The sequence below is a fragment of the Biomphalaria glabrata genome, chromosome 16 (assembly GCF_947242115.1).
Source record: "Biomphalaria glabrata chromosome 16, xgBioGlab47.1, whole genome shotgun sequence".
NCBI classification, from domain to species: domain Eukaryota; kingdom Metazoa; phylum Mollusca; class Gastropoda; family Planorbidae; genus Biomphalaria; species Biomphalaria glabrata.
Genome location: NC_074726.1, coordinates 28,112,112 through 28,135,219, shown reverse-complemented (window position 1 = coordinate 28,135,219; position 23,108 = coordinate 28,112,112). Strand labels below are relative to the sequence as shown.

At 35.9% G+C, this 23,108-nt stretch overlaps 1 protein-coding gene across 1 annotated transcript; it reads right to left on the bottom strand.

Annotated features, from left to right (window-relative positions):
* Positions 1-5: 5 nt before the first annotated feature.
* On the bottom strand, positions 6-23,108 carry LOC106075391 (beclin-1-like). The gene is made up of 16 exons (XM_056013961.1): positions 22,882-23,108; positions 21,999-22,054; positions 21,363-21,421; positions 20,693-20,771; positions 19,698-19,760; positions 19,073-19,146; positions 17,937-18,009; positions 15,578-15,702; positions 15,032-15,094; positions 13,766-13,849; positions 11,644-11,704; positions 10,631-10,719; positions 10,292-10,399; positions 9,279-9,321; positions 3,664-3,764; positions 6-2,354 (listed from the first exon to the last, which is right to left on the bottom strand). The coding sequence occupies exons 1-16, from the start codon at positions 23,015-23,017 to the stop codon at positions 2,246-2,248; spliced, it is 1,323 nt and encodes a 440-aa protein (XP_055869936.1). The 5' UTR covers positions 23,018-23,108; the 3' UTR covers positions 6-2,245.

Genomic DNA, 23,108 nt, shown 5'->3' with positions numbered 1-23,108 from the left:
CTCTGTGGTATACAGTAAGATTTTATTTTCAAACTTTAAACATACAAGTCAATGAAAGACTAGAATATTTCTACAACACATTCATTTCCAGTTATCAAATAAAATGCAGAAATATTGACACAAGTTCACTGGTCAAGGCTAAATTTGCTCTTGTGTTGTGGTGTACCTAAACAAATGTTTTCAGTTGATCTTTACTAACCAAACAGTAAGTTTGATATTGGATCCTGGACATCTTTTTCCCAATCAATGTGAATTTGAACAAATTTCATAACATTAGTACCCAAGTGTATAACTACTTTAAAAAAACAACTAAGATTATAGAAAAAGAAAATTTGCTTTCAGCATACAATAATGTTCCACTTTAATTAAGTGCAGAAATCTTCATCTAATAATAATAACAGAGGGACTGAGAGGGTATGATTTTAATCACAGGATCATTATTAAGGACAGACTCAAGTGCAAACCAATCAGTTATCACTAAGACCTCTTTCAGCTAAAGGGGGTGGCAATATTAAAATATCAAACATTTTGATACGTTTTTTAGGTTAGTTTGGTTCTAGATGAGATCAAATTTTGTTTCTTGAAATTCAATAAGATTTGAATTGCTTTGAACTATTTACAAACTTTGAAGAATTTTAGTAAAAACTTAGTACATGAAAATCATTATGTACAACAAGATATAGCTTAACAAAACTAACAATGAAGATGAAGTTTTCAATTAATTTGGTTAAGAATTCATAAGCAGCTAACACTTAGCTCGTCAACAGGCAGGATGGCTGCTTGGAAGTTCAGTATGCATGCTGGACTGTCGTTTGGTCGTCTCAATGGTCCCTGGTTCAAAGCCTGCCCACTGCGACCCCCCCTGTCATCCCAGGGGAGATTAGTACTAGGAAGTAGATTATCTTCAACTCTGAAGGAACATGTAAAACATTATCCAAACAAAACACCCCAACTAAAGGTGAATTATTAGACCAGTAAGCTCCTACTTGTGAGGTCCAATAATTACAAGGGTAATTGCATGGCCAGCACAGTGACCAACTGGAATTACTTTCACCAAGAAATACTGTGTCACAACCTTTAACTTCCAAGCAATTTGACCATCACACTTCCACAGCCTCCTCTTAAAATGACATCTACATGAAATAGTCATAGCATAATTTGCATCACAATTTCGGTCTGTATTCTGTACAAGGAGGTATATGGGTTTCTCAACTTACTGTGCTGGTTAGTCAAATCAACAAGGTTTGCTGACTAACAAAATATAATTTAAACAACTCATTTAGAGTCAATCTCCAAATACTTGATATCATATTTACAAAGTAATACATACTCCACATGTCCTTTCATAATTGAGCAATATTCTTCAAGCCTTCAATTGTGCTGCCTCTTATATGCTTACAAAATACACAAACATGCCAGCCTCAGAGAGCTAACAGAACAGTTTAAAAATGAATCCCATATCATGTTTAAAAAAATGATATATACACACTATGACCTGCATGGGACAAGAAGACACTAAAAAAAAAAAAGTCTCTCATAACAGTTATGTTCTCTCACACACTCAACACATAATATAGTATATTACAGCACTGTATAGTCTAGGAAACAATTCTCATTAATGAAGACATTAAGATGCTGCTGAAAATGTCCAACTGTACAAAAGAAATGCTATCAATAAAAAGAAAGTGTCATTCCAAATATTATCAATCATAAATTCAAAACTATTACCAAGTTCTTTAGACAGAACAATGTGATAATTTATTTTAATGGGTTTTTTTTAAATTAATATAAATATATACATGCATCAACTATCAGTGTAGATAGTAGTTCATAATTCTGTTCCACACTAACAGAATGCAGGGCCAGTAAAAGTTGGAAGTTAGCACTGAGTACTGCTCCACCACCATAGACCCATTTTTACTGTTTCTATAATAAATTAAATAAATGCCTAAATTTATCACATAGATGGATTAAAAAAAGGAACATGTATAATTGTCAATGAACTAGCCAGGAGTAGGCCGGGAACATGTATAATTGTCAATGAACTAACCAGGAGTAGGCCGGGAACATGCATAATTGTCTATGAACTAGCCAGGAACATGCATAAGTAGGCCAGATATATTTAAATTATATGTTAGGATGTAAGTACTGGGGTAAGGAGACAATATCATTTGTTTGACTTGAAGCACAAAATATTGAGGGGAAAGAGACCTAAACAAGGTCTGCTGCTACTAACATGTCCTTGTCAATCTCCCAGACTTTTTCTCGCAGACAGCCATGCTAGAGCCCATTTCAAGTTGGTCAGCATGTATTTCAGCGCTTTGGTCCACTGTTCTTCAGAATTGAACTGCATCCTTGAAACAAAATCAAATACATATCTAGTCATTGGAGATATATATCTATATGTTCATAAAAAAAACAACATAAATCTATTTATCACAATAAGGCTTATCTTCGGGTACATAGATTAATATGGAGTGCAGTATTTCACATGGCTACCCAGCCCCAGCTGATACCTACATATTTTGCCACATCCAGAGCAAACATAACCATTGTCTGCCGGTGGTTGATTCCGATTCTTTATTTGACATCTACGTCTGTCCTCAGCGTTGGATTTTCTTTAGGTCTCAAATGTGTATGCCGCTGCCTTTTAAGTCATCTCCAGTTGTCTTGTACTAAAGCCACCAGCAGCCAGGTGTTCTCTTCTATGTGAGTTAAAGTAAGTTGCCAACTAAGTTGCTCTTTAAAGTGTTTTTATGGGGCACCTCTGTCACGTTAAATCGATTTACTCAAAACTAAATCTTTGATATGACAAAAAAAATTAGTTATACATTTTGCTCTACATTGCTCAATAGTAACAATGTTATTGTCTGCTATAGATGTGACAAAATGTGCAAGTCACAAATGGGTCTGCGTAGTCATGCGAAATATTGCACTCATCCTTAATCTTTGGAATTGAAGACAATGCATTATAGTGATGTATTTAATTATGTCTTTTCTACAATACGATTAAGGGTTATTTTTTCTTTCAATTGAGAACCTTCTTACAATTAATTGTGTCATGACATTAAAAGACTATTTTTCAATGACACCAGTGGGTCCATACTAGTCATGGGCTTAGGTGCAATGTAGCCCTACGCCCAATGGTTCCCTGGCCATGCGGTATGTACTCTGGACAGTCATCTTGATGGTCCTAGTTCAAACCCATCATCCTGCAGGAGGTTTGGGCTAGGATGTAATAATCTTAGAATTTAGAAGGAACACCAGAAACGCGTAAGACAAAGTACTCCATTCTGTATACCAAGTGAACAGCTTTATATAGAGTTTAAAAAGCAGCATTAATGTTTTTTTGGAGAGTTTAAACTATAACATTTCTAAACATTTCTCAAGCCAATGTGGACCACAAAGTTATGGACATATGGTCAGCTAGCTAGAAGTTAAAATTGAAATTAGTTTGAAAGAATGTATTGTTGCACACAGCTGATAAATCTTTTTGCTGTCAACTTTATAATCTCTAACCAAGTCTTAAAATTATACAAACTAACTTTTACAGATCAATTAAGAACAAAGTTTATTGGTAAATCCCAATCATCCAGTAATAATCTAATAATTCTTTTAATCAAATTTGACAAACTACAGACAAGTTCTTTCTAAACAACTTACTTGATGGAGTACTGGTTTTTTTCACCTTCATAGATTTTCCCTTTACTCATTTTATAAGGGAGATTAAAACTGGAATCTTCTTTTTCAACCTCATCACGAAACTGTAGGAAGAAAATAAAAATAGAACTAGGTCAATTAACAGTAAGGCAGGGTCATATTGTTTCCTCAGTAATTTTTAAAGGAAATCTGAACTAATTATAAGATTGTGGTTTAAATTTTTTTTAAAAAGAAATTAAGTTCCCTTAATGTTTGGTTTTCCAACAAAAAACCAGCAAAATATAAAAATCATTTTTTAAGAAAAGCTTATCTAAAGCGGAAAAACTCCGCCCTTAAAACTATATCTACCAATAATGTACAAGGTACAAGTACAAGTTAGTACCCTTATTCGATTTCAAACAAAATAATGAATTACTAATAATTATTGACTAATTGAGTATTTTGTTAATTGATTCATGTTTTGTTATGTACAATAAATAATTGTTTAAAGTATCGACTTGATTCGAAAATGCATGAAGGAGAAATAACGTTAACAATTATTTAAGGAGACTAAACCTAACAAATTTAGCCATATGTGTGAATACTGAAGTATTTGTTTCCCTTTTTGCTGTTAAATAAAATAATTAATTACCAGTAAATAATTGCCTAAGTGGTTACTTTTATAAAATTGATTCATGTCTTGTCTATGTCAATGAATAATTGTGCGAAGTTTCAGCTTAATCAAAGAATGGGTGTGGGAGAAATAGCATGTACACACTTTTTTTACCAGACAGACAGACAGAATGAGTTGATATAAGCTTTGTAATAAAAAGATATGCATCCTTTGGTCTTGACATTAGTTCTGCTCATTCATCCTTTAAGGAACAATATCAAATATACATTTTGAATGACAGCCATAAAGCACAAAAGTTGACCATGAGTCTGTCCAAATTTCTGAATGTATCCCTGTGATGAAATGATAACGACTAGAATACCAATAATATGGCTTTATTCGACAAAATTAGACTAATTAGACCCCGCCTAAAAGTTATAGGAACATAAACATGTAAATAATAGTGAAGGACAGCGATATAAGAGGCCTTAGTATCCCTACAGAATACTTACAGATTTACTCTATTGAAAAGCATTGTATAACTATAAACAAACACGTTATACACTATAAAATCAGTCCCTTATGCATACAAATATTAAGACCAGTTGTCTTGAATAATAATGTGATAAGTAATACAATACAAAAAGTCTAACTAGAAAAGCTATACACTATAAAATGATCAGTTCAAAGTGTGTCATATTAAGCCTACAGTTACTGAGTTAGAACTTGTGATATGGAAAAATAATTAAATAAATGTTAGACCTTATAATTAGGTCTGCTTGTTCTTGGTCTTAGGTTATATCTACCAGGACCAATACTGCCGTCGCTTGGAGTTGGTGACATCGGCGGCTCTCTAGCGGGAGACTCAGCCCCTGCATTTACTTCTTCTTGATGTCCATTTTCCCCTTGTTGTACATATGTGTTAGGAGCAGCCATTGGTTTTATAGTCACATGGTCAGTAGGCACCTGCATCTGTGTTATAGGGTTTGTCTCCGGCTCAAAGTCTTCATGTTCCATATGTTGATACACCTCTGATTCTCCCTCTCTTGGAACGGGGGCCAAATGTCGCAATGACACTGTTTCTTCTCTTCCATCAGGAAGTCTTACAATGGCATACTGTGGGTTGCATGTAATTAAGTCCACAGCTATTGTACCATCGTCATATTTTGATGCACGGACTCCCTTTTTTAACAACACTTTTCCTGGTTGAGCTAACCATGTCGGGAGTGATTTGCCGAAGGTGGACCTGCGATAGAACTTGAATATTCTCTCGTGAGGTGTCTCGTTTGTAGCGGTACAGAGCAGAGAACGGAGAGAGTGCAGGGCTTGGTTTAACGCCTGCTCCCATTTGGAAACCGGGAGTCCTTGAGTTTTTAAGGAGTTATAGCTTTCCATAATGACCCGTTTAGCCTTTCTACTTGAGAGTTCCCTCTGGGATTATAAGGGGTCGTCCTGCTTGTGGCCACCCCTCTCTCGTGTAAAAATTCCTGCACCTCTCTTGACATGAATGAGGTACCTCTATCAGAGTGTACATAGTCAGGCATTCCGAATAGTCCAAATAAATTATCTAGACATCTGATTACTGTTGAAGCCGACATATCAGAACAGGCGTATGCAAACAGGAATCTTGAAAATTCGTCAACTATAGTTAGCAGGTATGTGTTCCGAGATGTAGAAGGGAGCGGTCCTTTGAAGTCCATACTTAGTCTCTGGAAAGGTTGCATCGCCTTAATTAGAGTTCCATTAGAATTACTGAAATATCTGGGTTTTACTTTGGCACAGATTCTGCACTGGTTGACAACCAGCCTAACATCTTCACAAGAGAAAGGTAAGTTTTTCGCTCGCACTAAATGCCATAGTCTTGTTACTCCCGGATGACACAGAGAGTCATGGAGCAGTTTCAATTCATTTCGACTCATAGCTGACACACACCCGTTTCTAGAAAACATATCAGCCGCTACATTGTGTTTGCCTGGTCTATACAAGACATCGTAGTGGAAACAGCTCAGTTCCAGTCTCCACCTTTGAATTTTCTCATTCTTTATTTTCCCTTTGCTCTGTTTGTCATACATGAAGGCCACAGAGCGCTGATCCGTGACAAGGGTAAAGCGATTTCCTACTAAGTAGTGGTGCCATTTCCTTAAAGATTCTACAATGGCATAAGCTTCTTTTTCTATTGCTGAATGCCGCCTTTCACTTTTCGAGAGTGTTCTTGAAAAGAACGCCACGCGGCGGCCATCCTGGTTGAGGGTGGCAGCTATTGCAACATCCGAAGCGTCTGTTTCAACCGTCAGAGGTCGAGTATAGTCGATGGTGAAGATGGCAGCTTTCTCCAGCTCCTGCTTTAATTCGTTAAGGGCTGTCTTTACTGTTTCTGAAAGAGGGAACGACGTGTTATTTGCCAAAACATTTATTTTGTTAGAAAAATTTGGGATCCACTGTGAGTAGTACGCCAACATGCCCACGATCCGTTTTTGTGAGCGCATATCATGAGGGGGAGGAAGGTTTCTTAAAGCCTGGAATCTTTCAGGGTCTGGCTTGAGAAGGCCTTTAGAAATTTCGTATCCCAATAGGCAAACTTTGTCAGTGGCTATCGTACTTTTGTCTTCATTAAATGTGATCCCATACTTTCTAGAAGCATCTAGAAATCTTTGCATATTCTCATCGTGCGACTCTTGATCATGACCACATACCGTTACATTGTCCACGTATGTAAAGGTGTCCTGCAACTTTTCATTCTCAATAATTTGATTTATTGTTCTCTGGAAGCATGCAACTCCGTTGGTAACACCGAAAGGGATGCGACAGAACTGGTAGAGTTTGCCACATGCCTCAAATGCAGTAAACGGCCTTTCCTCAGTCTTGATTGGTATTTGATGGTAGGAACTTTTAAGGTCTAGTGTACTAAAAACGGAATAGTTGGATATCCGTTCTACCAGTTCATCGACTCGGGGCATTGGGTATGCATCCAGTAAGGTGAAACGATTTATTGTTTGACTGTAATCAATGACCATCCTTCTTTTATGTCTCTCGTTTGTTGTCACAAGCACCTGTGCTCTCCAGGGAGACTTTGAATGTTCAATGATTTTGTCCGAAAGGAGTTTTCTAACTTCGGTCTCAATAAATTTGTTATCACCTATTGAGTGCTTTTGGGACTTAGTAGCCACTGGTCTGCAGTCAGAAGTTAGATTACTGAATAGGCTCAGTGTTTCGACTCGTGCTGCTTTAAGACCACAGATGTGTAGAGGATTGAGTTTTCCTCCGTACGGTATGGTCAATTCCTTATGAAGACTTATAAAGTCTACACCAAGGATTACATCCGAGCACAATCCAGCAAGTAGAGAAAGTTTGACCTTTTTGTAGTGTTCTCCCTTGTACTGGACATCGGCAAATGTATGTCCTAATGTCTTTTCAGAAAGATGTGTAGTGGCCATGAATATTCTGTTAGTAGATGGACGTACTGGCCATTTATTTCTCTTGACGATGGCTTCTGATATGTAGCTTTCACAGCTGCCAGTGTCTATGAGAGCTTGCAACAGCAACCCATTGACGTTCACTTGTGCCGTAGACTGTATAAGCCCAGAGAAATGCGTTGATGACAAGGTACATGGAGTTATCACATTGGTCAGTGATATTTTGCTGTCAGCTTTGTTGGCTGTTGTTTTACTTGATTTACAAACAATTTGGAAGTGTCCCTTTTTACCGCACTGATGATATAATGCATTTCGAGCAGGGCATTCAGTTCTAGAGTGTCTCCTCCTACCACAAAAGTAGCATAGCGACTTAATGGCATTTAATTCCTGGTCTTCATTAGAAATGTATGTTTCTAGATGGGAGCTAGTTGGTGTTTTCATTGCCCCACAGGAGATTTCGTTCGTTGAATTGTAAGCCTGAGCATGCGTTGTCGCTGTTTCTAACACTCTAGCTTCGTCAAAAGCGCTTTGTAGAGTAAGAGATGTCTTTTCCAGTAACCGTTGTCTAATAGTGTTGGATGCCAGACCCGTTATGAAGGCATCTCTAATGCAAATGTCTCTGTGCTGTTCTGCAGTAACTTCTTTAAAGTCACAGTCCCGGGCCAGGCTTCGCAACTTTAGCATAAAGGACTCTACCGTTTGGCCCGGCTGCTGTTTACATGTAGCAACCAAATGTCTAGCAAAAATGTCATTCTTTACCTTAATATAAGTAGTCTTGAGTGTGTCTATGGCCATCGAATAGGACGATACATCACTGATGAGCATATAAACCGTAGCAGATACGTGATTCTTCAACAACTTTAGTTTAAAGTCTTCGTTAATATCCTTGATGGACGAAAGAAAATTCTGAAATGTGTCATACCAGTGAGTCCATTTTTCTGAGGCCAGAGGAGCATTAGGATCAATGTCCAACTCTTTCGGTCTGAGTAATTTATCCATTGTAGATTAAGGAATCCAACACTAATCCAGATACATAATTTTGTCGAATAAATTGTGATGAAATGATAACGACTAGAATACCAATAATATGGCTTTATTCGACAAAATTAGACTACAGTAAACAGTGAATGAAACCAGCACGTCTAGCATACCACTGATGCAGTCTATACACACACACACACTGGACATGAAACACACACAATGGCCATGACCTTCAGACACGCTGGACGCACGCAGAAAATCAACTCAGTTACACTACAATCCCAATAAACTAATCCTCCAAAAAAATCTAAGTTTAAGGGAAGAGAGTATAGGATGTAATTCAAATTATCAAGTTCATAAAACATTTTCTTTTTTACTTCAATTTAAATCAATGCTTTTTTAAATTTTAAACAGGCCAAAATAAAATCTTGCATTGAACACTCAAAAAATCTATTTAGAATTAACTCTAGTGGTATATAATATAGGTTAAACATTCCAAGTAAAGTTTATATTAATATATATCAATAGTTTAACTGCAACAATCTCCACGATGCCATTGGAATGTGGTTTATTTTTTTTAATGAAAAACTGTCCATGAATGAATAAAATGTAAAGATGAAAAAAAGAAATACCTGCTGTAAGCATTCTAAAAAGGCAACCATAGCTGAATCAAATCTGTTTAGAGCAGACAATACAAAATGTCAATTCTTACAACTATAGTAGGAGATTTTTAGTATTGTAATAAAGTATTGGCAAGAAAGTAGTTGACAGCAGATGGCCTTTAAAAGAGACAGTTGGAGAGTTCTCAAAAAGGTTGTGTGACACACGTTTGAGACCCAAAGGAAAGCCATTATTGAAGACAGGCGCAGAAGATGGAAAGAAAACTTAAATGGCTTTGTCTGCACAAGGTTGCAACTGGGTTTGGGTAGTCATGTGAAACACTGCACTTATCCTTAATCTTCGGAATTGAAGACATAGCCATTATAATGTTTGTTGGTTTTATTTTACTGGTTGGTGGAAAATAAAACTCTAAATAATTAATACAGATTCAAACTACAAGGCGCAGTGGCTGAGTGGTAAGCACTTGGATTCCAAACCAGGGGGTCCTGAGTTCGAAGAATGGGATTTTTTATTTTGGGATCTTCAGGGCTCCTCTGAGTCCACCCAACTTTAATGGATACCTGACACAAGTTGGGAAAAGTAAAGGTTGTTTGGTCATTGTGCTGGCCACAAGACCCCCTCATTAAATATAACTTTTGATACAAGATATAGTTATTATTGGAGTTAGACATACTCAGGAACATCTTAAACTCTTATATAAAAAATCCCAGCCTTCATCTGGATTTGAACTACAAAGCACTGGTTTAGAAGCCAAGAGCTTTACCACTTAGCCAGCACCCCAATTAAAGAAGCAGCAAAAATAGAAACTCAATATTTTTAATAAATTTTAGTCACAAAAAAAAGTTAACACTACGTTTGACTACATTTAACTAGCCAAAATAGTTTTATCCAATCCATATGGAAGTAAAGTGAACAGCCCCAGTGGTTAAGCCAGGACAGATGATGCAATTAAAAAAAAAATTGTAGTTTAAATATGAATTAATGGAACGTAACATAATTTTTATTTATATTATATAAAACCTACTTAGTGTCCCATAAGAAGCGGATCCCACCTGATCCATATAAGGGCAGTTCCTTCTTCTCATCAAGAACTTCAATATAGGAATGATTCCCATAGGGTACTGGGCGATATCTGAAAAAAAAAAAAATTGCAATGCAAGTTATAATTTCCTTAAAATATATTTTTTAAAAATATTTTGAGAGTCAACACAACACATAAATGCACTTTTCAACTAATGTAAATGAAACAACTTTAAAATTAGTCATAAACAGTTTCATAATTTGTTATGTTAAACATTCCTAGAGACAGGACATTTTTAATTCTTTAATATATGTAAGTGAATTTTTTTTTTTTCTTATTTACTTTTTAAACTTGAGCCCAATCTTGTTGGCCAATGACACCAGCAATAAGACAACCTGGCCCCAAGCTGTGTTGATCTCTATCCATTCAACCTGAAAAAATAGAGATAAAAAAACTGATTACATGTATGACATTGGTAGCAATACCATACAGACATTCTCATCTGTCCCTTAACTTTGGTCATAGGGGTGCTGGGACAGTTCACGTAACCAAATCCCTCCACTTTTTCCAGTCAGCAGCAGTTCTTAGCAGGATATCAAGAGTTTGAAGGGAGAGGCCGGTCCATTCTTTTACATTGTCTGGCCAGCTTTTCTTTGGACGGCCCTCTCTTCATGCTCCTTTCTCACTGTACCTTGAAGGATGACTTTTTGACAATGAGTCATATCTTACACTATGACCAAACCAGTTCAGATTTCATGTCTTCACAGTATTGAGGAGTTCTTCCTTTTTGACAGATAGAGTTGACTTGTAAAAGTACAAACTCATTTGGCTTCTTTTCCTAGTATCTGATACCCAGAATTTTTCTACTGCATTCACTCTCAGAGGCTTAAATTCTTCTTTCAGCATTCAGCATCCAACTTTCAAAACCATATTTACTTAGCTTACATACAAACCAAAGAAGAGGAAGACATCAGAGTGAGGAACTTAAATGAAGGGACTTAAAGTGGGAGAGAAATAGATAAGACTGGCCAAAGAGAAGTAATCATGACATGAATTTTGTTGGCCTCCTTCCAACATAGAACCACTATGGTTCATCTTGAACACATGACATGAATATACCACAACTAAATCAATAAAGTGAGAAGCAAATATTCATAATAGCTTGAAGTTAGTAGCTTCCAATTCCAGAAGCTTACTTAAATATTGACCCATTTGCAACGCAACTAAACCTTCCCACTCAATGAAGAGAAATTAAAGCTTCTAGATGATTTTAAATACAAAAATTGAATTTGTCATAGAAATAGGCACACACACACACACAAATGAAAATAAATGTAATAAAAGAAGTAACTTACTGCAATGCCAGGTAATCTGCCTAATCTAAAGTCATTGATTGTACCAAATTCACCATCATGCCTAAAATTAAATTTACAAAATATGAATGTTATTTGTAAAAATTCATCCTGTTTGTGAGTAAAAAGATTGCAATGTCTGAAACTTGAGTCTGTATGTTATTAAACTGTATTAAAAGGCAATATGTCATTTATTAATGGCAAAGTCTTCCATGTGACATAATGGGGAAATAACTATTTTTGATTACTTGTATAGTTAGGAGTGATTCCCCTTATGTAGTTTATAAAAGGCCTTGCAAACTGTGTTTAGTTACCACTTGCTCCTGAGTTACCAGCTGGACCACTTGACCTGTGTTGTGTATAGTATTTTTTCTGTTAGTGGTCGTGTGTCATGGGGTACTCGGAGAAGTGTGCCCTGCTCTGGAGATCTTTGGGCTAAGTATGTCTTTAGTATTATTGTATTTTATATAATGTATTTATTAATAGATAAAGCCCCAAATGATTTCCAGGCAGTATATTTTTTTTACCCTGATGTTCTGCATCCTGGGGTACTCCCAAACGTGACATATTTTTGTAACCTTTTTCTGAGGGATTCAACCTGTATTGAATCATCAGACGGACTTTACGTATTTTTATAGCCTTGTCTCTGAGGGATTCAACCTGTATTGAATCATCAGATGGGCTTTACCAAACGGATGGCTATAGGTGGGATTCTATGAAGCTTGTAGGCTCATAGGTTTCCCTGAAGCCCATAGTTCATCATGACCATTTTGTTTTTTTTATTGGCTAAAAGTGGCTAGTGTAAGCCTGAAGCCTGTAACCATAGTGTAGCCAAAAGTGGTCGTATTTCGACCTGAGGCATGTGACCTTTAGTTGGCTGTGTAAGCCGGAAGTTTGTAACCCAATGGTCAAAAGTGGTCATGTGTTGACCTGAGGCCTGTGACCTGTATTTTTGATAACCAGAATGTGACGATAATGTAACATATGACTAGAGCTGTGTGCCATATTATTTTTGAGTATCTTTTGTTTACTTTTTGTTGTGTCGGCCTGTGAGTTAATGGCCATGTATTTACACCTTTATTTTATTCATGTAAATAAACCATGTAAATATGTTTACCTGCGACTTTGTAAAGTCTTTTGTTGCATACATTAGTTGAATTGTATACCTGGAGGTTATACCTAATAACCTAGGCAGTACAAGAAGGGACCAGTACACCTCTGGACGAACGTGCCAGCACACTTTTAACACTGATCTGTTGATCTAAAGTACCTAAGTCTAGCTATAATTCTAATTGAATATTTTTAGCTACACCCGCTACTAGGTAATGTGAACTCATATTGGTTCATGAATCCTCTTTAGGTCACATTCCATTCTGAAGATCAAGGATGAGTGCTGTGTTTCACATGACTATGCAAACCCAGTTGCCACCTGCATATATAGTTTCCATATCTGATGCAAATTACATAACTTGCAATCAGTTAATAAATTGTAAGTGTGCTATGAAATAACATTTATAATTTATTAGAAGGTGTATACATTTGTCGGATAGGATGTATTATATAAAATACTTGTATTATTTGAAGATATTTGTGTTTTAAAATGGGTGTGTATGTGTTTTTTGATACCATGCGTGTTATTAGATAATATTCATACAATGTGTCAGTTGGATGCCTGGCTGAATAAACTAAACCACTTAGCTACCCGAGAGGGCTGGAGCTCAAACCTTAATGTTGACAAGGAGTTTTTAATTGGCAGACTCGAGATGTTTTCTGAGGCAACACAGAGACCTTCTTCTAAATACCCCCTGTCAGCCCACAATATCACAAAAAGAGATTGGACTACAGAGGACTGAGCATGTTATGGGAGCAGGGTAGCCATGCTATACTAAAGATATAATAATAATAATAAAAAGATGACTTTTGTGTGCTATACAATGATCTGTGCAAAATTGTCTGACAATATGTGCTTCATAATCATTAGATATGTGTATTAATAATGAAGCGTATATTTTGTTGTATGAGTTCTGTGTTACGCAATGACATATAAACATAAATACAAACCAAAAGAAATGTTAGAAACCTATGACAACAATTTTACAAATGTTCTAAACGCTTTTCGTCCTACCATATATGGAATGTTGCATTGAAGACGTTGGTTTTCTTGAGTCTGTCTAACTGAGCCTGGGCATACTTGAGTTGATTATCAACACTGAGAATGTACAAGTCACAGATGTGGGTGAAAATATCAATACGAACAATTAAATGAAATATGTAGAACTAAAATTTTGTAGTGAAGGAAGGGCAAATTGTTCATATTTCCTTTGAAAGCTCATTAAGAGTTTGCGATTTGTTCATATTTCGTTAGATAGCTCATTAGATAATTACAAAGTATTCCTACTTCCTTAGAAATGTTATTAGGAGTTTGCAACTTGTTCATATTTCCTTAGACAACTCATTAGGAGTTTAGATCTTGTCTATATTTTTTTTTAGAAAGTTTATTAGGAGTATGGAACTTGTTTATATTTTCTTACAGAGCTCATTAACTAAAGTGGATGTTAGTTTGGTACATGGTTGCTGCTATGCAATGGCGCTGGGTCGGGGGTCAGTGGTTTGTAGTGCCCGTCTTGGCCTGCCGATATTTTCTTCACCTTGTTCACTTAATAAACTTGGTACCTTATTGCTGCTATTGTTATGTATGTTACATGTCATGTTTATTCATAATTTGTTTCACCAATAAATGCTTCAAACTCCTTGTAGATATGTAGTCTGTAGGCCTGAATATTGTCTCCCCTAACCACTTTCTTATGGGGACCTGTCTCCCAGTAAGCACTCTCAAGGGAGTCAACACAAGAGACAAATAAAGACCCTCTCAAGATTTCTATCAAGGAATGTCAGATTAATTATCCACACCTGGGAAATGATGACCTTAGATCACTCCTCGTGGCGTGAAGCCACAAATTTCAAGCTAGGAGGGAAAAAGTCCGGCAAAGAATGCAGATCACAAAAAAAGCTGAGAAAAAAAAAAGGTCAACTCTGCTACCACCCAACCTACACGTGTCTTGTGTGCAGCTGGTTTTTCAAAGTGAAGATTTGACTCCATAGCCATTTTTGAGTTCCTAAGAAATGTCAATGTGCTCAACTTCAACCATGAAAGAGGAGCTAGATATTATTTTTTTTTAATTCCCAACAAACTTAGCTCTTTATCACTATATCACTTTATATTTCCCATGATTCTTAGACTGCTACTTTTGGCTGCACTTACTCTCACACACTTCATATGCAAAAGTTTCTTAAATAACCAGCTCAAACACTACCAATGAAGACACAATAAAAGGTCTAACAATGTATAACTATTCTAGATGAACAAATTAGCTAGTGAGGCATAAGTTACCTTCTCTGCTCGTCCTCTAGTTCACTGGCTATTCTACACTGATCATTGTATTCTTGCCAGTAGCTAAAATAAAATATTGAAAGAAATGAGTCATGCTTTATTTACGTTGTGAGGCAATATGAAATCTTTACGCAATGTTATAGAAACTCGACCAAGTTTGTTGCTGACACATCCAAAGAATTGGAAGTAGAGTGACAAGAGCAAACCAAAAAAAACAACTTAAAGAGTGGAAAGTAAAGGTCCCACTTTCAGACCTTGTGGCCTTTAGGGCAGATGATGTAAAGGTCATTTGTTTCTGTGGCTCGCAGTTAACAAGTGTGTCATGCGGCCAGAGCAACGACCAACTGCCTTTACTTTTACCCAGACTAATGTCAAGTACCCATTAGAGCTGGAAGGACTCAGAGATACCCAGGACCTCAGTTCAGAAGCACTTAACCACTCTGCCACAGAGCCTCCACTCAGCATAACCAACAGGGAAACAATTTTATATTTCCTTTTTTAAATTCTAGGTTAAATTTCCCCTTATTTAATAACTTGCCAACTCACATCTCCTCATCCTCGTCAAGTTTTTTGGCTTTCTGCTTCTCTATCGCCATGGCCTCAGCAATCTTCTTTCTTTCTCTTTCAGCTAGCTCTAGTTCCTGCATGAGTTGTCTCTCTTCATCTAACAACTGAACATGCGGATAGAAAACATTGAGAGATATTAGAGCGACTTGAAACTAAAAAAATAAGCAAACAAGTAAACAAATAGCAAACTGAACCTGTTAAATATTGGAGCTAAATATGGTTATTTCATACATTTGACATATCTAATCTTATTAATGATAAATGTTTCTTTAAAAGTACCCCTTTCAGACCTTGTGATCTATAGTGCAGATGATGTAAAAGTCATGTTTCTATGGCTGATGCTTAACGAGGGTATATATGGACAGCACAATGATCAAACACCATTAATTTCCTCCACTAAAGTCAGGTAAACATTAGAGTAGGGTCAACTTAGGGGCGTCATAAAAATCCCAGTCTTCACCAAGATTCAAACCTGGTACATCTCAGATCGGAAGCCAAGAGCTTTAACACTCAGCCCATTCTTTCAAAAAGAAAACTATGATTATTTCCTTAGTAAAGGCATCCAAAGATTATCCCTTAGGAAAAAAAAATCAGCTGGCAGTGACTGGGGAGCAAATCACAACATTCTAAAAAAGACATACACCAGTTACATCAGACCCACTCTACACTATGGTGCCACATCCTGGGGCTCAGCAGCCCAAACCAACAATAGACAACGTACAAATTATAGGCCTAAGGATAATGACAGGAGCAATAAAAACAACACCCTTTAGAGAAATAAAGGAAATCACCATCCTGGTTTCTTTGGATGAAAGAAGAGAAAAAAAAAAGTGTCATGTTCACCAAAATGGAAATCTTGGAGACGCACAAACTCAAACCCTAAATTCACATGTCTGGAACCCAAAACCAGCTAAAAAGAACTTATTTTATTCAGAAATGAATGACTGAACCTTAAAAAGAAAAACCAAGGAGAAAATATAACTATTAAATCAACAAAGCAGCACAATGCTTTTCCCTCAGGGACCAAAGCTACCTTCCTTCTATAAGAGAGCATCGAAAAATGTAACCAAAAAATGCATCAGAATCTACACAGATGGATCCTCTCAAAAAATTAACACAATGGAGGAGCTGGCAAATTAATCGAATGGCCCAATGGAGAAAGACTAGAAAAGTCAGTTGCATCTGGCGATCTCTCAGACAGACACAGAGCAGAAAGGCAAGCACTTCAATTAGAAGCTACCATACTAATTAACTATCCACGAACACCAAACAGCCAAATTGTCTTACTGGCCAATGCCAAAACAGTCTATAAAGCAACTCAGGATACCTCTTATAAACCTTAACAACAACAGCAAGGAAACTGTTCTTCAATGGGTTCCAGCACACATTGAATCAGAAGGCAATGAAAAAGCAGACATACTGGCCAAAGATGGAAGAATGAACAAAGAAATGAAAATCCCTCTCTACCCATAATAAATGAAGAATTAATAATAATTGGATCAGCTCACATTTCAATTACGAGAAATATGATGCCCTTTATAAGCTTCTCCGACCAACGCATAATTTTTCACCTCAGAACTGGACACAACAGAATGAGACAATGAGAAAGCTAAAAGTCGGGACTAGTGAAACTTGCCCTAGTGGAGCATCACCAAAGAATGCTGACCATGTCCTTCAAAGCTGCATACTCTATCAAGAAGCAGAACAAGACTCTAACCACTTTGCGGTTCATCTCAGACATAGGATTACTAATCTGAACCCTCCAACATGAAAAATGAGAATGAAGATTTCCTTGGTGTATCTTTGGTATATCTATGTGGTCAGTTGTTCATGTCAATTGATAATTAAATGCTACTAAACCATTGATTTTCCTGGCTGATACATGCAACCTGTTCAATGATCGGGGGCGCAGTGGTCGAATGGTAAAGCGTTGGCTTCCAAATCTGAGGTCCTGGGTTTGAATCCTGGTGAAGACTGGGATTTTGAATTTCGAGATTTTTAAGGGCGCCCCTGAGTCCACCCAGCTCTAATGGGTACCTGACTTAAGTTGGGGAAAGTAAAGGCGGTTGGTCGTTGTGCTGGACACATAACACCCTGCTCGTTAAACGCTGGCCAAAGAAACAGATTACCTTAGCATCATCTGCCCCATAGATCGCAAGGTCTGAAAGAGGAAACTTTACTTTACATACTGTTCAATGATCTAATGGCATAAGGGAGAAAATAATAATTTTTTTATGATTTTTGTCTTAGTGTGTGGGAGTAGCACTTTTATAGTCGCGGAGAATATTTTTCAAAAACTTTGTTTTATCCCATTCTAGAAAATACTAGAACAAGTCACCTGTCTGAGCTCATCATCCAGCTCGGTGTCATTGTACTCATCTTCAGTCTCGCCAAGTTTCTCTAAGAATTCTCTAAAAAGAGGAAAGTAAAAAGCAATTAAGTCCACAACAAAATGTATGATGATATTACTACATCCTGACATTCAGTTTGAAACAGTCAGAAACTAAAGCGTCAGAGGGAAATAGTCAGTAGAGCACTTCAAGTAGAACTGGTCAAAAGAGCACCAGTGATAATCCAAATCAACTTATACTAGAACTGGTCGACAGAACACTGGTGATAATCCAAATTAACTAAAACTGGTCAACAGAACAATGGTAATAATAAAAAATCAACAAAATGACGTTATTATTTTGTCATTCTTTCAGTGATATAAAAACAAACAATATCTAGATATAATACTTTACTGAAAAGAGTTTTACATTCACACAAAAATTACTTTTGAAATTGTCGTTAAATCATAACACATCCTGAATAATATTTTAATCTTTTTCCTTATGTCACCCTAATTTAGTTTTCATTGCCAGATAGCCCTGATTTGAAGTTTTAAAACCCGACGAAAATCTCACTTATGATATTAAAATTATAAGCATGGTGAGGGTACAGGTACAGCACTAAGTTACATTTGAAACACTTATTACATAGGCAGTGATGTATTACTTAGTGACTCTTAATCTAGTCTCTCTTATTACCCCTCAGGGAAACTTCTAATCAATGAACAGTTTTTTGTGGGTTTTTTTTAATAGTGAAGTCTTGTTTTAATAACCATTATCTTCAAAATTAAAACATAGTACATGTAACAAAAAACAAATAAAAAAAACAAACAAAGATGCCACAAGTAAGTGCTATAATCCTTAAATCAGATGCTATTTCGCCCATAGAGGAAAGTAGTTGGCAGCAGATGGCCTCTGAAAGAGACTGAGAGCTCTCACCAAGGTCATAGGAAACACTTTTGAGACCCAAAGAAAAGCCCTTCTGGAAGACAGGCGCAGAAGATGTAAAGAAAACTTAAATAGACCCCCAGCAGACAACAGCTTTGTCTGTATCAGAAGTGAAAAAATATATAGGTCACAACTGAGTTTCTTAATCCTCGGAAAGGAATACATTGCCATTGTTATTATCTGTCGCAAGTCTCACCTGTATTCTTTACTCTCATCTTCAACTAGTTTCAACTGGTGATCAAGGCTGTCCAAAAGATGGTCAGTACATTCCTGCAAAATGAAAAAAAAGGCAGAGCCTGACAGAAAAAACTTTAAAATAATAATTAAAAATAATAATAATCTTAACAAAATTTATTGTTAAACATTGTAAAAATGATAAATAAAGTAAAAAGCACGACAGAATTAAAATATAACTTGAAACAATTAAAGATTGCGAGTTGGGTATAAAACTTATTTTCAAAACCTCAACATGTCATTCACAGAACATGTTTACTTTGTACCGAACAGAATAAAAAATATTTTTTCTTTAAGACGACTATATGATAGGATAATATCACATCTTGTCTTATTTACTCTACTACTATAACTTGAAGTAAAACTACATAGGTGTTCAGGATTGAGTGTTTATTAAGATAGATCTTCTCTGTAAAATAAAATAAAAAAATTTGTTTTGTTTGCATCAATAAAAAAAAATTACATATAGGCAAAAAATTTAATTGAAAATTTATTGTTAACCATAGTTCTATTTTTGTTTCAAAAGTCTGTGCTAGTGACTTACTACTGTTAAAAGTTTTATAATATAAACAAAATATTTTCCTGACCTCACACAAAGGGTGGTCTATTTCAGAGGCTCCAGACATTAAATCAAACAGATGACCAGTAACCTGCAAACGGAGAGTACATATCAAAATTATATATATCAGAAGAAAATGTCATTTTAAAATACTCTCGGCGGTAGTCATGAGACACCAGTAACGCAAATCCTATTTAATCACAATTAATTAGGTGACACACTAATGGATTTGTTTGCACAGACAGACATGCAACACGCTAAGTCCAGTCTCATCAGTTGGTTTGGTTTGTGCCAGGGATCCATTAAACTAGAGACCAAAATCCCCCTCCTCAATACAACCATTTTCCCAACTGCCACCTCGCTTTTAAGATATGGAAGTCATTTTCAAAGTTTGAAAACAAAGCTAAATGTTGCCCAGTAGCAATGACTGAGACAAATCCTATGAAAAACATATCAAGATCATGTCACAGAAATCTTTTCCTGATCGGGTCCCCCTAAATGAATTGGTGACCAAACACTGTATGAGATTCACAGGACATATCCTAACACAAGATGAGTCCAAAATCAGACAACATGGAAGCAGAAAAAAAAAACACTACAAGACCATCGACTCTTCTCACTTTCTTAGAAGACCTAAAATCTGTGGGCACCAGATGCGAAAAGGCAGAGGAAGTCACCTATGACCTAGCTCTGTGGAGACAGTTTGCCACCCTATGCCGTTAACAGCATGGGAGGACATTAGTCTAATTAAGGGACACTGCTCCTATAAACCTCCTTCAGTACCTTCAGACCCTTCTTACTAATTCTCACAATGTTCCAGTAATAACCATTAAAGAGCCACAAAGAATTAAGAATGACGTAGATATTTCCCAGTCTTCATCATCATCAAACTCCATTTGAGTAAGGGCTGTTTCCCAGTCTTACTCTTTAAAAAAAATAATTCATTCATAACTGACAATATTGGCCATTGCAAATTGATTTTTATTCACTATAACCATTTCTTATCAAGTCAGCTTAACTCACCCTGGCTCGTATACTTAAAGTGTCCATACTTCCTGGTCCGAGATTGCCAACCAGAGTGAAGTCGTTGGACTCTTCAAATCTAAAAACAAAAAAAAATATATATTAAGCAGAACAAAAGACACAATTTTATCAACAACATGACTGGACTCAAATCATTTCTCATTTACAACTTTAAAAAGGAATCTATAGCAAGCCTACAGAAGCAAATTTATAATCCCATACTTAGATCCAAGTCAAGGCATTAAAAGCTGTCTTATATTGAGTATGATAGTATGATTATGATATATGCTACAGATTGTTTGAAAGCTGTCATCCCCTGCAGCTCTTGGAGCCAAGAAACATTCTGATTTACATTTTTAGAAAATAAAAATACATCTGTGCCATTATTAAAAGTCATAAGAGAACATATGTTTAACTCGTTCTCTTTGTAATTATTTTCCACGTTCTGATGGAATTATTCATTTTGCTCACTCGTGTTTCATTACCATGTTATGATTAAACTTTAATAACGTTTTTGTATGTAATTATAGAAGAATGCATGCTCTTTTTATATAACAAAAACTAAAGTTTATAAAACCAAAAATTAATTTAATTTAATGGGGTCGAATCAACATTGGTATCATCAGTTAGGAGTGAAAGAGTTAAGTCAATGAAAAGTATATAAGATTACCCTCCTCTTGGTACATATGCTCTAATGTAATCATCATTCTCTTCATAAGCAAGGTCATGCTGTAAACAAAATTTATTGAATACTTAATTAAGATACTTAATACTAAACGCTTAGCTCAAGATATTTTAACAAAGGTAAATTTTAAAATGAATACTTTGAATGAAGTACACTAACTAATTTATAATGATATATGCAATTAATTGTTTTCTCTAATCATACTATATGAATTTATATTTTGATATAGTAAATTATAATAGTAAAAAGTCTCATAAAAATCTTATTCTAAGTAACTGCTAACCAGTGTTTTGTACATTTATAAAAGAATTCTACAGTTGAAAAATTCCATTTTCAATAGAATTAAAGGTTAAGGGTCAAGTTTAACTGTTTTTACATGCATTGAGATGTCAACAAGGTTCATATCATAGAATTCCATTCCTTAAATATTTTAAATTAAACATCATTAACAAGTGGACTAACATCTAATTTAAAAACAAAACTGTTTTAAACGAGGGTTTAAACTAAGCTCTTCTTAATGGTAGTTGAAAGCTACACTCCTTTGTAACAGAATCCCAAATATAAACAAAACATTTTGTACAAATCTAAGTATCAATAGATGTTATTACACTGTAGACCTACTTCAGGGCGAATGATTTGTATACTTTCTTCCATGTCTGAAGACAACACTAGAGGTTCTGAAATTATAATAAAAACAGTCATAATGTCATATCCAATAATCCAGTTATAAAGAAACTATTCATAACCACACTCTATTGATTTGACTTGACTTGAGAATACATTTTTTCATATCTATTGTGTTCACCTTTAAAACCTCAACTTTCAAGACCTCATCACTTAAAACATAAACAAGAAATTAAATGCGAAACATATTTCTGCAGGGAGCTTGTAACCAATTTGTAAAGCAATCTGCTTCCAAATAGTCTCATGCTAAAATGCAGCCGAAAGGATAGAATAATTTTAATTTGGGTGTTCCTGATTCACCCAAATCAAATGAACAACTTGTATTCACAGTATGACAATCTCATCAACTACTGTCAACTGAAAACAAGTAAGCATCATCTGTCCGTTACACTGGATGGCTGCCTGGTCGTGCGGTTTGCACACTGGATGGTCGTTCAGATTTATCGATGGTTGAGGGTTCAAACCCTGCCCGCTCCCATACCCCGTCATCCTGCAGGAGGTTTGGACTAGGAAGTAATTATCTTCAACTTTGAAGGAACATCCGAAACATGTAAAAACATTTTACAAACAAGCTGGAATTTACGCAAGTAGGCGGGAGATGGGATATGGCAGAGTTCAAACCCAGGACCATTGAGACAATAGTCGAGTACTTGGACATTATAGACTACCATAGGTTCAGTCAAGAATTACATTTTAAATTTAATAAATTTATTAAATTAGATAAATTCTAGAATTAAAGACAATCGTAAGTCATTGTCATTAAGTAAAAACCTTAATCTAAAAATTGTAAGATAAGATCTTAAACATGTTCATTCATTACCTGTTAATTCTTTATAAAGGTCTCGTGACATATCACTGAAGCTTGAATCTATTTTTAATGGGAGATTGCATCTCTGGCACAAAAAATGTACATGAGTAGTTCCTGTTCTTCCAGGCTCTAACTTTAGGTTGGCCATGTTTCTTTTTTAAGATGATTAGATCTAGATATATGTCTGCACTGGACGTGGCTAAATTGGTAGATCTAGATCACAGCTAGGACAGCGCAGC